Here is a 20,786-nt window from a genome sequence, read left to right on the forward strand (position 1 = left end):
TTGACGCGACCCGCATACGTCCGCACATAGATCGATCGATTTCTCCGACGCACCACCGCGATGTTCGTCGTGATAATAACACAATAATATTATTTTAATAATAAAATTTATACCTAACGTCTTGTCGCGTTATCTCGTTATTCGTGTACCTACTTATACGCGTTTCCGGAATCGTGTCTCCGAGAACCCGCCCTCAGGGAAGGGTGATGGGAACTGAGTGTGCGGGGTCAGGGGGGGTGTAGGGAGAAGTGTGGGTGGTTTGGGGATGCGGGGAGGGCGCACACGAATAAATCTCCACGTCCCGTCTCATTATAATATATTAACACGTACACGTCGGTTTTTTTCACGGGGTATATTATAATATATAGGTAATATATATGTGCCGCAAACGGACGAATAGTTTCCCTTTGTTATATAATATACATTTATACACGCGCAGGCACAGTAGTATCGTGTGCGACGTTTTTTCTTCTCTGGTCTTCGTCTCCGTGGACACGTTTTTTCGTCGATGCCTGCCGAGGAGGTTTGTTTTTAATTAAGTATATGCGTTCGGCTGCAGCCAGTGCGTATATGCATTAAACATAATAACATATTATAATACACAGCGGCGACTGTTTGGCCGTATACCAAACGCACGCGCACACACGTTGCGCATTACGCATTATTATTATTATTAATATTATTATCGTATTATAATATATATTTTTATTTTTTTCGTCAAGAGCAGCAGATATAGCCTGCTGCAGTGCGATGATGATATTATTATAAATATAGAATGTTGACGATATCGCAGCGGCCTGCCGAAAGTGCAGCCACTATATATAGTAACAATAATATGTTAATATCTTATAACATCGTATAATTGGAATGTGATTGATAATGATGATAATAATAACAATAATAATATATGCGCCATGCGTTGATCACAATCGTGTGCGCATAGTATGATTAGTGTGTACTTTAAGACACACATAATATATATAAAGGTAAGACACATATACATAAAATATGACAATTATGTACAAATATAGCGTATGAAGATTTGTTTGTTTTTTTTTTCATGTTTTTGTTTATTAAAAAAAAAAACGTTCATTTTTTTTTTTAATTAATTAACATAAAATTCTACTTAATTAATCTAAAAATGTAACGAACACTAATTCTAATATTTTAGGAGGAACTTATAGTGAATGCCGCATAACAACACTCAGTTATCTTAATATTCATTGTACTGACCGTTTATTACATGTATATATATATATTTTTTTTTTTGAATCGGAAAAAATATTAAAAATATTAATTAAATAATGTCGATAAATTAAAAAATGTGTCAACATTGATTTTTTTCAAATTTTGTTATTTTATCTTTTTTGGTATTACAATATAAGTACTCAACATTATTGTTATTTATCACGACTCAAAAAAATAAACAAGACTTAATAATTACGTATATATGTCGTTTTTCATTTTTACACTGTTTTACCTAGCATGTAAAAATAAATTAGAGGTAATCCTTGCCAGGCTTTGCAGAATAAATAAATTTTTATACAAAAATTCTTTTTTTACAAAAAAAATAATAATAATAATGATAAAATTAAAAACGAAAAAACAAAATAGTTAATAAAATGAAGAATCTACCAGCACACGCACGCTTTTTCTATATAATATAATAAAATTGTATATATTAATATTATTGTTTTATATATATAAATAAAATCTCTCTGAACTGTACAATATTACGAGGAAATAGCGTCAAATAAATCGTAACGATTTCAATTTCGAAAAAAACACTATTCCTATAAATGTTTTTTTTAAATATATATTTTATATAATATATTCATATAGAAGTCATACCTATGATGTATGTACAAGAGAAATATAATAATAATTTGCAGTTGAAAATAATTATAATTAATGAAACGGGCTGATAATCAATAATTTCCGCTTACGCGCGAGCATAACACATGTGTTATAATAATTATTATAATATTATAATTGGTGTTCTGCGTACTTATGTTTACGGAAACAGCTGATTCGAGGAGCCGACGAAATTGCACATAAAGATTTTTTTCATTTTTTCGAAAACGAGTCGCAGAGTGTGTACCGCAACGATATAGTAAGTATAGTATTATTGTGTATTCGAAAAAAAAAATATATATATATAGTTTGTGTGAGAAAACAAGTAAACAAGTAGTGGCATGGACCGATCTCTAATTAATATATAAACATTTTTTTTTTTTTTTTTACCTTATTACAATATACAAAGTCTAAACATATAATTTTAATATATAATATATGTACACATTCAAATAATTTATAAATAATAATCGTATATATAATTACTTAATATATATGTATGTACTTGAGTCACGCGTTATTTTTCCTCTTATTATATATTTTCTCTCTTACACGAAAAATAATTAAAACGAAAATAAATAAATAAAATAAAAAACAAAAACAAAAGTATACGCAAATACCACCTTTGGTACGTTAGCATTTTATATTGTTACAATAATATAATAGATATTTAATATTATTATCTTATTGTTATTTTCACCGCAATTCCACGTCCGATCGCGCGCGCACGATTCCCGGGGTCCCACATTTATTCAGTATGCGCGAAAAAAAAAACCGACGTTATTATAATAATATTGTACACGGTGCAGTTATGTTGGATGCATATTTTATTATTTAGACATTAACTGCGGCGCGGTGGCAGCGACTGTGCGCGGTGACCGAAGGTCGCGGCCGATACAACCATAGTACATGCATAGGTAGGTAATGATATAATATGGTAGATGACATGATATTATACGCGTCTGGCTGGTATAATAGTGATCTAATTAAGACGTATTGTAACGACGGTCAAAAACAACGATCGGGGGAAACAAAATATCATTATCAATTAATATGATAATATCATGTAGAGTCCGCGGCGATCGCAAAAAAATCGGATCGCAGCACCGTGTGTATCGGACGCGAATCGCGGTGCCAGTCTAATTCCTAATGGCACTATAAGTTGAATAAAAAATAAAAACAAACAAACAACAACTGGTCCTGGAATTTGAAACCGAAATATATATATAAAGACATAATCACGCGCACACTCACACACACACACACACTCAAACAAACACGAACACACATAATATTATATACAACTTAATATTATAATATGATAGTACACAATTTTTCTATGTATATATATTTTATATATATCCTGTACAACACGTATGTGTTAAGATAAGACGAACGTGTGTTAGATATATACATTATTATTAATTTTATTATTATTATTATTACTATTGAGGACGTGTTATTTGAGCTGGTTTTGAGATCCCGAGCGCATATCATCGACCGCGTGACGATTCGCTCGTAACAAAATATTCATTTTTTAAAATTATTACGATATAACTAATAATAATAATATATTACATAGTGTACTCTTTATCATAATTATGTATCCATATTACATATTATATTATATCGTATACATATATATATCATATATCATATATTTATATATATGTGAGTGTGTGTCTGTGTGTGTGGGCGCGAGTGGCGGAGAGTAAGTCGCGGTTGACCAGCACGCGTTATAGGTATGTCATTTTTCTTTGGATATTTAATAAATTATTATTACGTCGTCTTTGCTATCGTTTATTATTTGTTTGCTTAGAACTAAATAAAACTTAAACGAGAACTAAAAAAAAACCTACGACATAATGACTTAGACACAATCTTAGAACAAGTTTCCTAAGCGAGGGAAAATTTTACACGTACCTAATTATATATTATTATAATATAGTATTGCCGTTGGTATAAGACAAAAATTGATAAAAAGACGTTTTTTTCTTTTCGGAAAATGAAAAATTGATTTAAAATACGTTTATGATGCGTATATACCAATATATACCCAGAACGAAATTTTTGTTTATATTTTCAATGTAATATTTACAGTAAGAAGATTATTGTTTAGAAAAATATTATTGTTTACCATCTAAACCGCCCTATAATCGCAGTAACAATATTACAATATGGGGTGACCAATTATTATAATATTATTATACAATATGCTATACAGAGCGACCAGTGTATAATATTATATAATTATTATTATCATTTCGAAATTGGTTTCTCTGTTTGTTTTAAGTAAATACGCGAAAAATGTCACAATCCGCCGTCGTCCTGCATAACATACGACTTGACATCTCATCTCGACCACGCGCACCACTCACACTCAAACGCTAACACAAACAGGCAAAATCGTAGGTGCGCGCACCTCAATGACGACACTGCAGTGCAGCAACACGCGCACGCGCGTACAACACTCGAAAACTGAGGACCATTTCACTTCTACACACACGCGCGCACGAGAGTACATATTATATTATGTACAACAACAGTATTAATCATAATTATAATCATAATCATAATAATAATAATAATATTAATAATAATAATAATAATAATAATAATATTATAAATAATGACGAGCGAAGTCGCGGCTTTATCACTACTGCGGCGATGTCTGCGGCGTGATATCACTACCGTCACCGCCCTGGCCGTCGCCGCCCTTGGTCTTGTTCTCTTTTTTCCACTTCATCCGCCTGTTCTGGAACCATATCTTTATCTGCCGCTCGGTCAGGCACAGCGCGTGCGCGATCTCGATCCGCCGCCTCCTGGTCAGGTACCGGTTGAAGTGGAACTCCTTCTCCAGCTCCAGCGTCTGGTACCTGGTATACGTCTGCCGGCCGCGTTTCCGCTCTGAAACATAACGTTTGCAATGACAACTACTGATAAGGCTGAGCAGACGGCCCGATGACGCCCGACTCGGGGATATAGTTGGATTTATAGTTATATAAAATTATGTATTAATATATATATATATATGTATGTCTATCTATATTGTTTACGGCAATACTATTATAATATATGAAATTGTTATAGGCTGCAGACCGCGAGGACACGGTGGGGGGGATTCCCCCCTTATCATGTTTATGTGTTAACTGTTTATAAAATAGGGGTTTAACGTTCATTACTCAGTGGTTGCTGCACCAGTGAATCGCATATAATATTCTAATTAAATCTTGGACGTCAGTGCAAGTCGGCTGATACGTGTTATAAGCGTATATAATATATATGATGATAATATACACGCCGTTAGACGCATTAATATTACACACTATCATATTATACCGCTGACGTGTATTTTATACGCTCGTGTAGGTACGACAATATTTATTATATACAGTGGTGCTAAATCCGTTTGTTAACTACATGCGCTGTAGGAATAGAATCGCATAATATGTAGGACATATTCGAAATTATCAGAATTATTAAAATGTATTTTACCATTTTTGACTAGTGTCAGAAACATTGATGCGAGTTGTGCGATAATATTATACCATTTATACCTACAATACATATTATAATTCTGTTATCCGAGTTATCTATCGAAAATTAAAATGGTACTTATGAATTAACATAAAATAATAATCTATTTCAGCAGATCACAGAATATTGTCATACCTATACGCGAGTGCGATGTGTATATTACAATAATAACCAAGGCTGTGAATTTGATACATTTGCATATAATTTGTTTATTTCCATTTTGTCTAGGTATAAGGAATCGACTTCAGCCATAATTTGTTTTAAAATTACTTCTAGACACGAATGCGATTATAATAATGCTTTTTATATTTTTTATATCTTAATAATGTTATAACATATAATTGGTACCTGTAAGGTTGACAAAAATTATGCGTTATTTTTTAGAAGAGATGTAGGTATTTGTTTAATTATTATTTAAACTTGTATATAAAGGATTATTTAGAATGTATTTATAATAAATAATTCATTAATATTAGATTCTGAGCGGAGCGAGTGGTTTTACAATGGTGTTTATTATTTATTTTTATTTTTTATATCCTGTATACAAAATTTCTACCAGATGGAGTTTTTCGATTTCAACATATAGTACCTTATATTTTAGCAAATTGGATTAAGATGGTACTTTAGAGAGGTCATTTTTCGATTTTCTCAATAGTTATTTAATGCCACGGGAAAAGTACTGACAAATTACGAAAAATGGGATTTTAATTTCTAACGATTTGCTTATCACCGTAGCAACGTATAAAAAATTATAATATTATAATATTAATTCTACTTAAAGGCTATAATAAATAAAAAAAATTTAAAAATCCAGACTGATAATAGCCGTCTCCGCTCAGAATCGTTTTTCTTATACAATGATATTAATGAATTCAAGTTTAATACAATCCATTATACATTGTCCCACTTATAACCTACTGTATAGCAGAGCGACATCCACTTACCCGCTTATTTTAAATTGTATATAAAAAAAATATATCTGCCAATATTTCGAGCGTAATATTTTATGCTCATTCAACAGTTGCCTTGTGCATTAAATTCACAGCTCTAGTAATAGTGTAATATTATGTATAATAAAAAACGTGCAAACAAACAGTAGTAAATCGTAATTTTTCTAGTTAATTAACATCATGCAAAGTATTTATAACAACAAACTCCCACTACATTATAATATATACAAAACTATGTGTGATATTCCCACAGGCGTCCCGATGGGATCTATACCTACTGCAGCAGGTATGATAATAGCATAATATATACATTTCGATTATTTATTATGAGTTATGACAATAATTCGTATTGCTATATTATAAACAGGCGTGGTATTATAATATTAGAAGCAAACAGTCAGTGTTTTTTCGGTGGCAATAGCAGCAGCAGCTCTGTTCGAGCGAATTGAACGTTTTTCGCGCGTTTTAACCCTTTTCTACCATTGAAATAAACGCACATTAGACGGAGAAAGGCCTGTGACGCGTACAAATATACGCACGTCTAACCTACATACACATCAGTATATTATTATATATAACAATATAAGATATTATAATATACGACCGTAAACTACAATGGACGATTAGGTCCGGCCACAGTAATATGCCTTTTGGTTATTATTTATAAATAGGCGGGTACTGGTTTCGGCGGCAGCGGCAGCAGCGGAGGGATCGATTAACCTCGTGAAAATTTCAACGAAAAAAACTTTTATTAAGACTTTCTTTTCGCGCGCGCACAAAGACCTTAACGAGTTTTTGATGTGGGGGAAGGAAATCGCCGTGAAGACGCATTTACGGCCACTGCAGCCGACCGATCAACCGAAGTCGTTACGATATAATATATATATATATGTGTGTGTGTATGTGTCTATATACCAACTGTATATATAACAACCGGAGGCCGCGAGGGGGAATAATGTCGACGGTTGTACACACCGCGAGCGGCCAATGGAAACGATCGACGAGCGTTTTTAATTAATCGCTTTTTTCCTATAGCGTGCGGAACACTGAGCATTGTTGTGTTATAGTATACTTATATAATATTATACGTGTATCCGACATCCGAGGGTATTTCTCGTTGGTTATTAGGTATATCGAGTAGGTATATAAACATATATTGTATAGTGTATACAGCTACAGTATATATTGGTATATATTATATCTATACGAAGAAAGGAAACGCAAAAATCGGTTATCGTGAAATTTCTTATTTTTTATTGCTTGAATAAATTTGCGAATAATTATTGAGATACCGTAGAGAGAGAATAATATTATATTTTTCGTTAAAAACATTGTACCTATTGTAGAAAACCAATCGAATATATATATATATATAGGCGAACGCACATCATGTGCGAGCTGCTCTATAAAATATCTGCTATTGTAATTTAGTGGAAATAAGTATATTAAAGATATTATAATATTTCGTATTGCAAGACACGACGATTAAACGACTGACTGTAAGTAGGTATATTGGATTACTTCAGAATATCGCGACATGGTCTCGTGGACTTTGCGATCAGGAGGGGCGCAGCGCACTGAGCTAAGTTCAACGAGTTCGACTTTAACGTACGAATCTAATAATGCAGCGTGGTTCTTAGTCTATTCGTCCCGTTTCCGGTTTCGTAACGACGTCGTACGCATCTAGTATAGGTATTAAGCGCGCGGAAGTCCGTTGAACCGTGTGCACGCACAGACTGATCACGAGGACTTAAGTATACTCGTATGTAATCCCATACACACACACTCGCGGCCGCGTGACGCTATCGCTGCTGTACATATAATAATACATTATATACCTCGCGTTGTATATAGCATATATACGTGTGAGTGCGTGTGTACGTATGTATATATGATAAAAGGATTTCGTCGTGAGCTGCAGCGCGTCAAGAGGACACGTATTAATAGCGCGCCCGGCCCGCACGTGTATACACATATTATACATACATCCAATGCACACGCGAGTGGAGTATATATACCTATACCGAGTACGCCGCCGTCGGACTTAAAAACGGGGGATAGACTTAGATCCAAAAGGGGAACTGCGGCGGGGGAGCAAGGTGAGGGAGAGGATACTGCTGCTGCACCGTATTACAAAGCAGATTATTTGGACGGGCTCGACGTTTTCGTGCAGCCGTCGGCTATACACACACACGTAGGGACCCGTAGTCCTTGGACGCCAGCATGTGTGTGTGTGTGTGTGCCGAAAACAAGAAAGTCGTGGGGTCACCGCCGGGAACAGTTGACGGGGCGGAACGGTGGAAGGTCGGACGGTTGACGCTGCGGACGGACCGGGGGGTGGGCTGCACAGGAAGAGAGACGGTGGTGGGCCGGGGGAGAGAGAGGAGAGACGTTGCGCGTCAAAAGTGACGAAGATTTATGGCGGCGGCGGGCAGGCCCCGTTTCGTTCGGCCTCCGGGGCAGCGCGCGCGGTTCGGCGGTGGCGGCGGCGGTTCCCACCGGGGACCGGTCGCCGCCGCTCGCGTGCGTAAGCATCCAAACCGTATTATATGAAAAAAAAAATACACACCAAACCGGAGACGGAGTGAGAGGTAGGGAGAGGGGAGTGAGAGAGCAGTGAGTGAAGGAGGGAGAGACGGAGTAAAAATAAAAAATAATATATATATATAAAAGGGAGATTTACCAAAAACGTAAAAGGCTCACGACGGCGGCAACTGCCATGTGTGTGTCAAATGGAATAAAGCGGCGGCCTCCTCCGGGGAGTGAGTGATATAGAATAACGGGGTGGTGGTAGGAAGAGATATGGTCGGCGAGAGAGAGAGAGAGAGAATGAATGAGAGAGATTGTAAAGAGTGAGAGAGGGTAAGAGAGAAAATAAGAGAGACGGCTCTAGAGGCGTATATAATATTACGTACATGACAGACGTACCGAGAGTAATTTGTATTTTTTTTGTCCCCCTCCCCCCAAATATGAACTCCTAACGACTACCGTAAGACTCGCGCGTATAGCACTTAGGAAATTAGAAAATATATGGGTCCCAAAATCGCAATAAGGAAAAAGCGGCATGTATTTCGTGAATACACAATATCCGAAATTATCAAACTTTTGTTGAACTTCCCTAATATATTCTAATTATTATTATTATAATGGCGGCGAGACTGCAAATTGCAATAATAACAACGATCGCGCGTGTAAGACAACGTTCGTTAGCGGCGATGAAATCTCCGTGATTAATCACTCGGAGTGCCGATCTATCCTATTTACTATACCTACTGCGTTTCTATACAAAGCAAAATTTTTAAATTGGTCATAAAATGTCATTGCGCGGTCGGTAAAGCGGCCCTATAACATCATCAATGGCCCTCGTAGATTTATACGCGGTGCAGTTACAATAATAGTTATACCGAGAGTTACATAGAATGTACCTATCATCTATAATAATAAAGTAGGTAAAGTTTTTCTTTTTGAGTGTAAATTTTTATTTTCATTTTGAGTTACTAACCAATTATAACAATATATAATATTATTATCTTCATATTATTATAATGTATTTATCTATATTCTTGTTTCGATGCAGACTTTTTCTCATATAATAGGTATTGCACGTCCGCGACGACGACACATCGATAGAAATTATTTAACTAGAAAATTGTCTGTATTTCCTAGGACACCCGATATCCGTAAGCGCGTTATTATATAGACGTGGTGTTATGTGACAATCGTTTATGGACGCTATCTTTAGCTACTATTTAAATCTAGAATTAAATAACCATCATGCACGCGTTTGGATATACATATTATATTCACATTAATATTCTCACGGTCACGGAAATTTGTATAATATCCCAGTATATATTATGCATACGCGTGTTAAACGACTCAAATAAAATATGTTAATCGGTTTCAATGAAAACCGTTTTAACTGACATAAAACTATTTGTTTGTAAACCCGAATCTTCGAGACTTGGTATTACACGCGCGTAATCCTCTGCTTAAACCTTTATTAACTGCAGCGACGTTATAAATTCATTTAAACGATTAATTATATTACAGGCGTAGTTTACGAGTTCATATTATAATAATAATAACGGTTGCGAAGAGTATAGCGGGCGGGACAACTATTATTATTGTTATTATTATTATAATGCACACGCAGCTCTAAAATATAACTGGTGTTTCGAAATGCGCGATTATTAAATGTCAAAAACGAAAAGTATTTAAAATGTTGAAAACTTAGACCACCATGTATTATTTAATATTAAGATGATAATTTACGCGTCCCAATCATAACCTAAAACAACACATCTGACCGCGAAGACGTGACATTTTCGTTCAGACTATAGGTACTGGGGAAATCAGCGCCAAACATATTGTTACGTATTTTATAAAACCAACAGCTAACACGGCGCTATCGGTCGTCTCTCTAAACACGGGTCGGTTAGCTAAGGAGAGACCGTTTAAAGAAAACTAGAGGAAATTTATGGCTAACCGGAAAAAACGCCCGGCGCAGCCTCGGGGGAGTAGTAAATCTGAACGCAAAGTTTCAGGCTGTATCGCCGGAGACGCTCACTGTAGGAGGAAAATATAGAAAAAAATCGTATCATCGTGGACGATACGTAATAATAACAATAATATCTTATAAACGACCATAAAATATCATTTGTTTTTCTTTCAAATCTATTTTTGTATAGGTATCATTTGGAAACGGTAAATCGATTACCTATCAGTTATGAGACTCATAAGTTAAGAGTATTTATTGAAACACACATAATATTGCCCAGACAATGAAATGCATATCTAAGCTAATAGTATTTATTTTTAGAGAAATCCAACTATTTTAAAGAAATTAATTCCTGCAACTTTGAGATCAGATTGACAGTGGATTTTAACATTTCACTATATAATGAGTAAACTATTTGATGATGTTAAAGATTACTTCTTTATCGAAAATATTTGGTGTGTATTGTGTTCACGTATTTAAACATAAAAATATCTATCGAGTACGTATTTCAAACGAATATACCAAGTCGTCGTCGCGAGTCGTAGGAAATCTACAGAAAGCTTTAACGGAAAATCAGCACAACGATATATTCCAATAACGTCATATATATAAGCTACCTATATAGATCACACCTACAAATTGTATCCGAGTTATACCCGTATTATAATGTAAGACACCCGAGGTACTTTTAATTGTCATCTCTGCAATCGTCATCGTATATCATATACATATAGGCCGATATATGGTTATAAAGCCGATGTACATTATTGAATTGTGATAAAATAAAGGACGGGTGGGGAAAAAACAAAAAAAAAAAAACGTTTCGTTTATTTTTAGACTGCCGCTCCGGTGCGATGGTTTTAATTCGGTAAAAGATTGTTCGCGTGTACCCGGCGGCGCGCAGTCCGTCTGTCGGAGAACCGAGGCAAATATTAATTACGACGCGCGTATTGCATATATATACACGTAAACGGGCGGCGTTCGGTCGCGGAGAGCGCACAGAGTTAATTAACTCGGAGAACCCGCCGCCGCCACAGCCAACCACCCTCATGGCGGCGAACCCAAAATGACGGATAGTCCCCCGCCCCCGTCCCACCCGAGACCCATCCATCCGCCGACGATACGTCGCGCCGCCGCCTGCACGTCGTGTCCGACACACCGTGCAGCGCCGCCGCCGCCGACATCACCGCAGACGCCACCGCGCCGACCATTTTGAAAAGGGACAACGCTATATATGAGGACTACCCCAGCACTCCACTCGTGATAAGTCCAGACGTGTGGTTAAAATTAGACACCTTGTGTTTTTTGCTCAAGACTTTATTATTTCTCCTTACGGCTTATACGGGCACAGTATATAGGTATACATTGTAACGTGTCTGGATATCGCGTGTATAATACAAGATAGTATAGGATACGAAGTTTAACGTAGGAATTGCGCGTTACTATATCGATTGGCAGAGCGAACGCTATTATTATTGTTTAGAAAGTATCAGCCGATGCTGTAGGTACCGGTATATGCAAAGTTTATAGCGCGCACTCGCTACACGTTGGATTAATACAGATTTACATAATATTTATTAAGTATATGCGCGAGGGAAATCACTATACGGGCCCGCGTTCTTTCGGGTTTGTCGCTTCGGCGTCTGCACCAGTCGCATACACACAGATACCTATATATATATAAATGTGTATAATTCCGACGACCGTGACGTCGGCACAATCTGTAGATCTGTATAGATCGGCGGGACACGCTGCACAGCAAACGCACGCATATTATATAATATATATATTTTTATGAGTTATGGCCCGACCCCCCCCCCCCCCACAGCCCGCCATATTATCACGATGCACACGGTCACGCTGACTATATCCTCCTCTCGTTTTAGGTATATACGCGCTCGTCACCGGCTGTATATATAATAATATTATATACGTACGACGACGACAATGACGACATCATCATCGTATAATAATCTGTACGCCAGCTGAGCCGAAAAACCCGCGTGAGACTCGTACTGTGTATATATACACATGACAGTTATATACGTAGCTGCGTTTGTAGTCGAATAATAATATAACAATAATAAGTGCGTATATTTCTATATATCGTCGAGAGTCGTGGGAACGCCATCACGTCTACGCAGGAGGCTGAGCGAAGCAGTCGAAACGGATACATTATTATCATATCGTTCGAGAGACGAAATTAATAATACGGAAACGCCGCAGATTTGTTCGCGCGAAATAACTATATCGTTCGTGTACCTATCGAAAAGAGCGGTTCGATTTAAAAAGATACGTATAGACCGAGAAGCCGATTGAGCAAGTGCGGCACGAACGTCGCGTTTTGATCGCAGTTAAATTAATAAAGTAAACCACGCTGCATTTATACATTTATACAGTATACATACCAAGTGACTATATTTACAAGTGTCTATATTATACTGCAGGATAAGTATAAACCAAAACGTTTTTCTCTGCGTATATACCGTTTTTGTGCGGTGGTCGGTATACCTATATGTACATACTTTATTATGCGCGAACGAGACGTAGTTTGTATAATATCCAGGTCAATGGTTTTTTTTTTTTTTTTGAAAACTAATTATTTTCGTGCGCTGCAGACGAAGTCGTCGTTTTAAAAATGTGCGCAAAACGAGGTGCAACACCATGCCGAAAAAATATTGCGTTTTTTTTCGTACGAGTAAGAGAGCGCGTTACATTATAATATTATTATATCATACCTACGATTGCCAGAAAAAAAAAAGTTATAAAAATGTCCGTTGGTCCGGCGACCGGCTGCAGCGGTGACCCCCCGGACCGCGGCGGAGGTGGCGCACCGCACCTCAAACTTTTGCCCCGCGTAACTTTGACGGATCGCTCGACACGCGTTTCTTTTGATGTGTTTTACTGAGCGAAACAATAAACGGGGGAACAAAAAAAATTAGGAATTTAAAGAGATTAATCACGACGCTGCAGTCGCTCGAAATGTTAATATAAACGCCCGTGTAAATTATAAACACCGCCCACTATTGCGTAGCACAAACGCATACCTAACACAACCTATAACCTACACAAGATATGAGTTTGATCAGTTGCAAAATGTAGTTGGTTATCCGTTAATATTTTGCCATTATTTCTTATTGTTATTATTGTATTAATATTATGGTTCATCCCTTCCACTGTGAACATATATTTAGTTACGAATTTATTATATTATTCGTGAATTGTTTTTAATTTCTACAATAAGAAATGAGAAGTTATTAACAAATCGGCGTTGTTTAAAAACCATGATATTATTTATGTTATTATTTTTTTTTGAGGGGTGAGGGGGAGGGCATAACAATTACATTTTTCAACTGTTAATAATAATATGTACTTTATACGTCATCCGTGGTGAATATCCCGGACGATATACATTAGTATGAGATAAAAGAAACGAATGGGTACGACGTGACTGATAAGAATAATAGCACATCAAATACGCGGATTCTGCTATCCGGTATAGGAAATTTTCATTGCATCGCATAATCGCAGTTCTGCTGCTACTAGTGCTACTACAAATGGTCTAGTGTATAATTATTTATGTTTTTTATAAGGAAGACAATATGCTTTAAATTGTCGGGCCACGCTCGAGATAATATGTGACGAGCTGCTGCTGGTTTTCATTAGTGGTAAAACTATATGTATAGGTACTATACACTATCCCTAATGCTATACAAAACTATCTAAATTCCACGCCTGCAAAATTAATAAATCAGTTGACGTTAGATAGAAATGTAAAAAAACAAGCGTTGGTGCACACATCGTCGCCTACATATTTTATAAACAGCTGATTGTTGTGGGATTTAAAAAAAAAATAGTAATAATAACCACTTGTTTGTTAACTTTAACGTCTCGAGCAAATCGGGTAGTTAGACCTGCAGTTAAACTGTTAAAGTTTCCAATAGGAGTTATTGGAGGTTTCATAATATATAATGTTATAAAATAAATAATGAAAGCCTTCACCGATTTAATAATAAACATGCAAAACTATGGTAAAAAAAATGTAAGTTTAAAACTCAAGAACGGTAAGTTTTGGAATTTATACGACTTTCAATCGCTTTACGATATCAACGATCTCAGTCACTTCACAATATTATAACAATATGAATAAACGATCGTTTAAATAAAACCCATACTTTTAATTTATTAATATACCAATAATTATATTAGGTAGTAAATAATAATATATGTTTCATTGAATATCTTTAGTAATTGATATGCCTGTACAGGAATTCTATACTAAATATGATAAATACAATAGTGTTACTATAATAATATTTCATGATCACGTCAAACGATCATGGAAACAAAAAAAATAACAATAAATACAAGACGAAAAAAACGAGTCTTGAAGAATAATATACATCGATAAACTTAAGAAAATAATTTAGAATACCGCGACGAATAATTCGGAAAACGATTGAAAAAAAAATGTTCGGCTGTGCCACACTAAAACAGGCTAAAGTGCGTTTGCTTTCAATATTGTGTATACACGGTTATATAATCTTAGTGCTTAATAATATTATCATTTAGTGGCTTAAGTACATGTTTAAACTACTGCAGTAATTACTCTGTGTATATATGCAACAGGTAAAAGTGCATCATGCTGCTGATATATTTATACTATGCAAATATAAATATTAAATAAAGTAAGAAATACCAATTAGTGTTTAGTTATAAAACCTGCGATAGTGCAAACAATTTAAACCATTTTATGTATTTTCTACTATATTATTTATTGCGGAAGAAAAAATAAACATAATAATGAGTAAAGCGTGTATGTGTACGATAGAAAAGAAAGATAAGAGGTAAGAGTTGCAAGATAATAAAAAAATATATATTATAATTGCCACGTAAAGTCGCTACAAATGTATAAATATTACCAAAATACCGCAAATGCATCCGTACCTGAGTCTGGACCTGCAAAAATTATCGCAATCATGTAAAATAAAATAAAAAAGAAAATAAATGATAAAAATAAATAATGATGGATGATAGTAAACTCTGTCTCTGATGATGGCTAATGGCTAATGGCTATAATGGATTATAATATTATTACCATAATATTACGTAATGTCGTTTAATTGTGTTGTTTACCGGGAACTGTATTGTTTTCGCGTTTCGTATTTGCATATCCCACATAATATTATTTTCTAATAATAACGGTTTGCATGTTCATCGAACAATATTGGGCGATTATTCTTAGGACGAAAAAATCCATTCGATTCAAACGAGTGTGTCCCCTTTGCACTGTGTCCGGCACGCGGCAATTAAACAAAAAATTAACAGTGTAACAATATCATATCATAGAGCCTAGTCCCGACGCAGAGGGAGAGATCAATTATTGAGGCCAATGCATATTTTATAGGGATAACGACATTCTACAGTTTTTGTCATTGTGCGCCTCCGAACTTGAACATCAAAACTCGAAACCATTGCGACTGATAATAATCGTCACCGACGAAACGAACGTGATGGACCCATAACCAGCAGCGCAAACGACGGAAACGCGAAATCGCGGGAAACATAATAATGATATGTACCTATATTATGTTATGTAGTTTTCGACTACGGAGTTGGTGAAGTGGGGGGGAAAGGGAATGGTGTAATCATGATGATGATAACAATAAACGCGCACTTTTAAACGGGTTCGGGTGGTGAGCGGTGGACTTGCAGTGTGTTTACACGCGTGGGTGGCAGGAGTTGTGGAGGGGGTAAACAGCCACTTGTTGATCGGTAATTTATGATTGTACGCGCCGCCGCATTATATATAACATGTATACCGGCAGTTATCACGGACACCCGTTTGCACACATTTTGAAAGTTTTACGCGAAAATATTAATGATTCGTTTGCATATCATACAGATATTATCGAAAAACGTAACGAGCCGTCAAGTTTATAAGACCACATTATTTTATTTATCGATTAAAATTAAAAACTGACAAACCATCTGTGCATAATATAATATGTTAGCACATATTTTGCACATCATGAATAAAAATAAATATAAAATTTGATTAATATAATTTTAATCATAATTTTGTTTTCATTAATTAATATTTTATGTCGATCTCATTGATTTAATTTAGGCGCGTGATTATAGTGGATTGTTTGATAAATCAGATAAATAAATATGAAACAATTTTTTTTTTTATGTGTTTACCATGCGCAAATTTACGCGAACTGACTGTATACGAATCGGGGAAACGTGCACTGTAATTCGGTACCCCCAAGCCTAGATGACAAATTTCGTTGTTGCATAGGGTGTATGAAATATATAGATGTACGCGCGTCCGGTGGAGGTGCAGCAGTGTGGGTTTTTTTCATCGGCCGAGCAAAGGAATTCCGGATCGTTGGCTCCTTTCGGATTTTCGTTTGCCTGCTCTACACGCATCAACGGGTCACCCCCAATGGTTTTTCGTGTGTGCGACTGCTGGGCGCGGGCGCGCGTCCGCTTACCGGCGGCGACGACCGTCTCGGGGAAGCAATACATTTCACGGTACATTAATCGAACCTACTGCGCGACATTACCAACAGGAAGAGTGAAAAAAAAAATCTCGTACAACGAAAAGCGTCCAACCGCCACCACTACCCTTCTCGACCTAAAACCGCCCACGCCACAGAGATTTCTGGGGCGGAAAACTTCTCGGAAAAACCCATCGCGTTTTGCATAAAATACGACGAAAATCGAAACGACGTCCCAAGACAATAATATGCAGAGAGCAGGTAGGTATATAATATTATATAAAGATACGGGTACGCGCGCACTGCAGATCATTAAAGTCGCTAAATAAATACGAAACTCGTGTTCGAAATCAAATTGCACGGATACGAACCTAGGTATAGGTTCTATTCTACTACATAATAAACGGCAATGCCAAACATATTAATATAATAAAAGTTTTTTTTGAATATTCTACTATATTATATCGAAAACAATCTCCCTTCGAAAACATAACAATATTAGTCTGTCGACTGGAACGCCGCCGCGGGACCACATGTTGACGCAGTATTTCTCAGAATTCGATTCAAAACGTGTAGCACTACAACCTTACAGTAACGAAGAGATCCAAAAAAGAGCACGAAAGAATACAAATGTAAACGTAATCAAAACGACTTTCGAGAAAATATCGCAAACGGAGGCGGCGGCGGTCGAATAAAAATGAGACTTCCCGCAAAGCAGCCAGTGCAGCGCCGCGAGATAAAGTGATTTGATTGATTTCGACGTATACATAAGGCCGGCGGATTAGGTACTGTAAATGCTTACAGGCACACCTACGTGTACGATATGCAACCTGTTGAGAAACAGCGGCACTTTATGATATTATAGAGATGTATAAAAAGGATCCGATAAAAAAAAAAAAAAACGTTTCATCGATAATACGTAACGAATGTACATTGTGCCCGAGATTGGACGTTTGATTTTTTTTTTCATAATATGATTTATGCGGGAGACGAGCCGACAAAAAAAGATTACACCTGGGCAAAGACCCCCGGTGATGATGGTCACCATCGAATTATTATATAACACGAGCAAACCCGCGAGTGCCTATATCTATACGACGTCACCTTGCACGATGTTCGTATTACCTACTAATAAATAAAAACGCGCCAACGAAATTCGGTATACAGCGAAACGCGGCCTACAACGCCATGCTTTTGTTATAATTGTTATATATTAATGTTTAATATTGTGGCGATACAAAACGCATGCCAAACTAAAAAAAAAATAATAAAAAAAAAGGTAGAAAACTACCGCTTTTTGACGGTTAAAAAAAAAATCAAAAACAAAATAAACAAAAATTAAACAACTCTATATTGATATTATATTTATATGATAGCGTAAGATATTAGAAACAGGCACATTCCACAAAACGGTTCAAGTCTAAGTCAGAAAGGATGTTCATGATATTATTTGGATATTGTAATATTACCTAACCGGGCTGGATGTCGTGTGAGTAGTTAGTGATGTTACGCACTCGGAAAAACGGCTAGAAATAGGTATACCTGTTGCTGCAGTGACGTTGTCTGTCGTAGTCGGTTATCAAAACGATTTATACGCAGGAAAATTGCTGCCCTTCAACGTGACGGCCGACGGTGGTGAAATAACGAGGGAAAAAAATTCTGATGAGAGGACCTACGGGTCCCTACAGATTGAGGAGGGGGGGGGGGGGTTAAGTATGTAAGAGTTTTATGATAGAAGCTGGCTGAATAGGTGATTAAAATTAAAAAATAATTTGAGAACCAAGCTCGTACTTACCGAATTGGCTTCGCATCCACGGGTACAGTGGACTCGGCAGCGAGTTGTTGTTGACCGCCTGTTGATTCTGAGCGGTGGGAGTCTGCAGCGGCGGCGTCTGCTGATGCGGGTTGACCACGACCTGGTTGTGGTGTCCAGGCGCCGGCGGGACGACGGACTGCTGCTGTTGCTGCTGCTGCTGCTGGTGGTGGTGCGGACTCAGGTTGCTGAAGTACGCCTGCTGCTGCTGCTGGTGGTGCGACTGTGGCGGCGGTGCCGAATGGTGGTGCTGCTGCTGTTGGTGATGGTGGTGGCCGGCGGCCGTCATCTGTTGCTGCTGCTGCTGCTGGTGGTGGTTGGTCATGTCGACCATGTCGGTGGGGCTGCCCGGTTCGACGAGACCGTTGGCAACCGAGGCCTGAAGCTTGCACGTGGCGTACACGACGGGCGTGTGACCGTTCATGGTCATTTGGCCCATGCCACCGCCACCGCCACCTCCACCACCGACCAGGCCACCACCGATGGGCGATTCGGGCCTGCTGTAGCCATCCATGGACGACTGGTGGTGGTTGTTGTAGTAGCCGGCCGCAGCGGCCGCCTGCCGGATTTCCATCCGGTCGTAGGGCGGGAACCGCGGGTATGGCATGCCCTGGGGTGGCTGTCCACCGACGGTGGGCCCGACGTAGTGGTGCGGTGGTATGCCCTGCCGAGCGGTCGGGTCGCACGGCGCGTTGTCTACGTAGTGCTGCTGGCCGTGGTGGTGGTGGTCCATGACCACGCCACCACCGCCACCGCCCCCGCCGCCGACGATTCCACCGACGCCGCCAAGCACGCCTCCACCGCCGCTGCCGCCTCCGACGAGGCCTCCGCCGGTCCCTCCACCTCCACCGTTCCGCATGTCGGAAGGCATGTACGAGTTGGCAAAGTACGAGCTCATGTTCAACAGGTCGCCGCAGTTGCCCTCCACTTTGCCGGCCGCTGAAACTGGACCGCGGTCGCGAAAATGTGTGGTGCTCGATGTACCGTGATTACACTGCACCGGTGCGGTGTACCGCTCGACCGCCGAGTGATGTGGCTGCTAGTGGCCACCGACAGCTGAAACGTCGCGGCACGCCGTCATCGTGGCCGTCGGTCTGGTAGCGGTGGTGCTGGTGCTGGCGCAACCTACAGTCGTGATGGAGATGGTCGTGTCGGTGACGACGGTGCGGGTCGTCGACGCGCGGCCGTCCTACGGTCGTCAACGGTGGACGAGTCGTCCGGTTTGCCGCTGATTCGCTGCCGACGACTGTGTCGCTCTCGCTGGTCCGACCGCGGTCGCGGTTTTTCCGGTACCCGTGCGGTTGACGGTTCTGCTGCTGCTGCAGCTGGTTTTGGATAGTCTGCTTGTGCTGGTGCTGGTGACGGTCGTCGCGATCACTTGGTCGGGTACGCGAAATCCGCCCCTGAAACACACAAAATCAAACGCACACAGGTCAATCGATCGTTCGCGTACATGTGAGGAGGAACTGCGCTGCAGATGATAATATCATATTATGTAGTTACATGCCGGATTTCGGACGGCCATTCAACGCAAAATTCTCTTTTCTCCCTCCCACCACCCCTACACACAAATCCGGAACGGGTTGCCCCCACTATATTTTTCCGAGTATACATCTTTAAGCATA

General features: G+C 38.4%; 1 protein-coding gene across 16 annotated transcripts in view; it reads right to left on the reverse strand.

The window, feature by feature from the left end:
• Positions 1 to 1,077: 1,077 nt before the first annotated feature.
• The window catches only part of LOC132938226 (homeotic protein antennapedia-like), a 204,848-nt gene continuing 185,139 nt past the window's right edge, over positions 1,078 to 20,786 (reverse strand). For 14 of the 16 annotated variants that reach the window (XM_061004938.1, XM_061004932.1, XM_061004930.1 and 11 more), the window contains 3 exons: positions 19,144 to 20,564; positions 15,790 to 15,801; positions 1,078 to 4,761 (listed from right to left, as the gene is read on the reverse strand). In XM_061004938.1, coding sequence (XP_060860921.1) covers positions 4,511 to 4,761; positions 15,790 to 15,801; positions 19,144 to 20,059 — 1,179 coding nt within the window. In that variant the 5' untranslated portion in view covers positions 20,060 to 20,564 and the 3' untranslated portion in view covers positions 1,078 to 4,510. Of the gene's footprint in view, positions 4,762 to 15,772; positions 15,802 to 19,143; positions 20,565 to 20,786 lie in introns of all 16 variants that reach the window. The other 2 variants (XM_061004945.1, XM_061004944.1) reach the window with 2 other exon arrangements.

This window comes from Metopolophium dirhodum, chromosome 2, assembly GCF_019925205.1.
Source record: "Metopolophium dirhodum isolate CAU chromosome 2, ASM1992520v1, whole genome shotgun sequence".
NCBI classification, from domain to species: Eukaryota; Metazoa; Arthropoda; class Insecta; order Hemiptera; family Aphididae; genus Metopolophium; species Metopolophium dirhodum.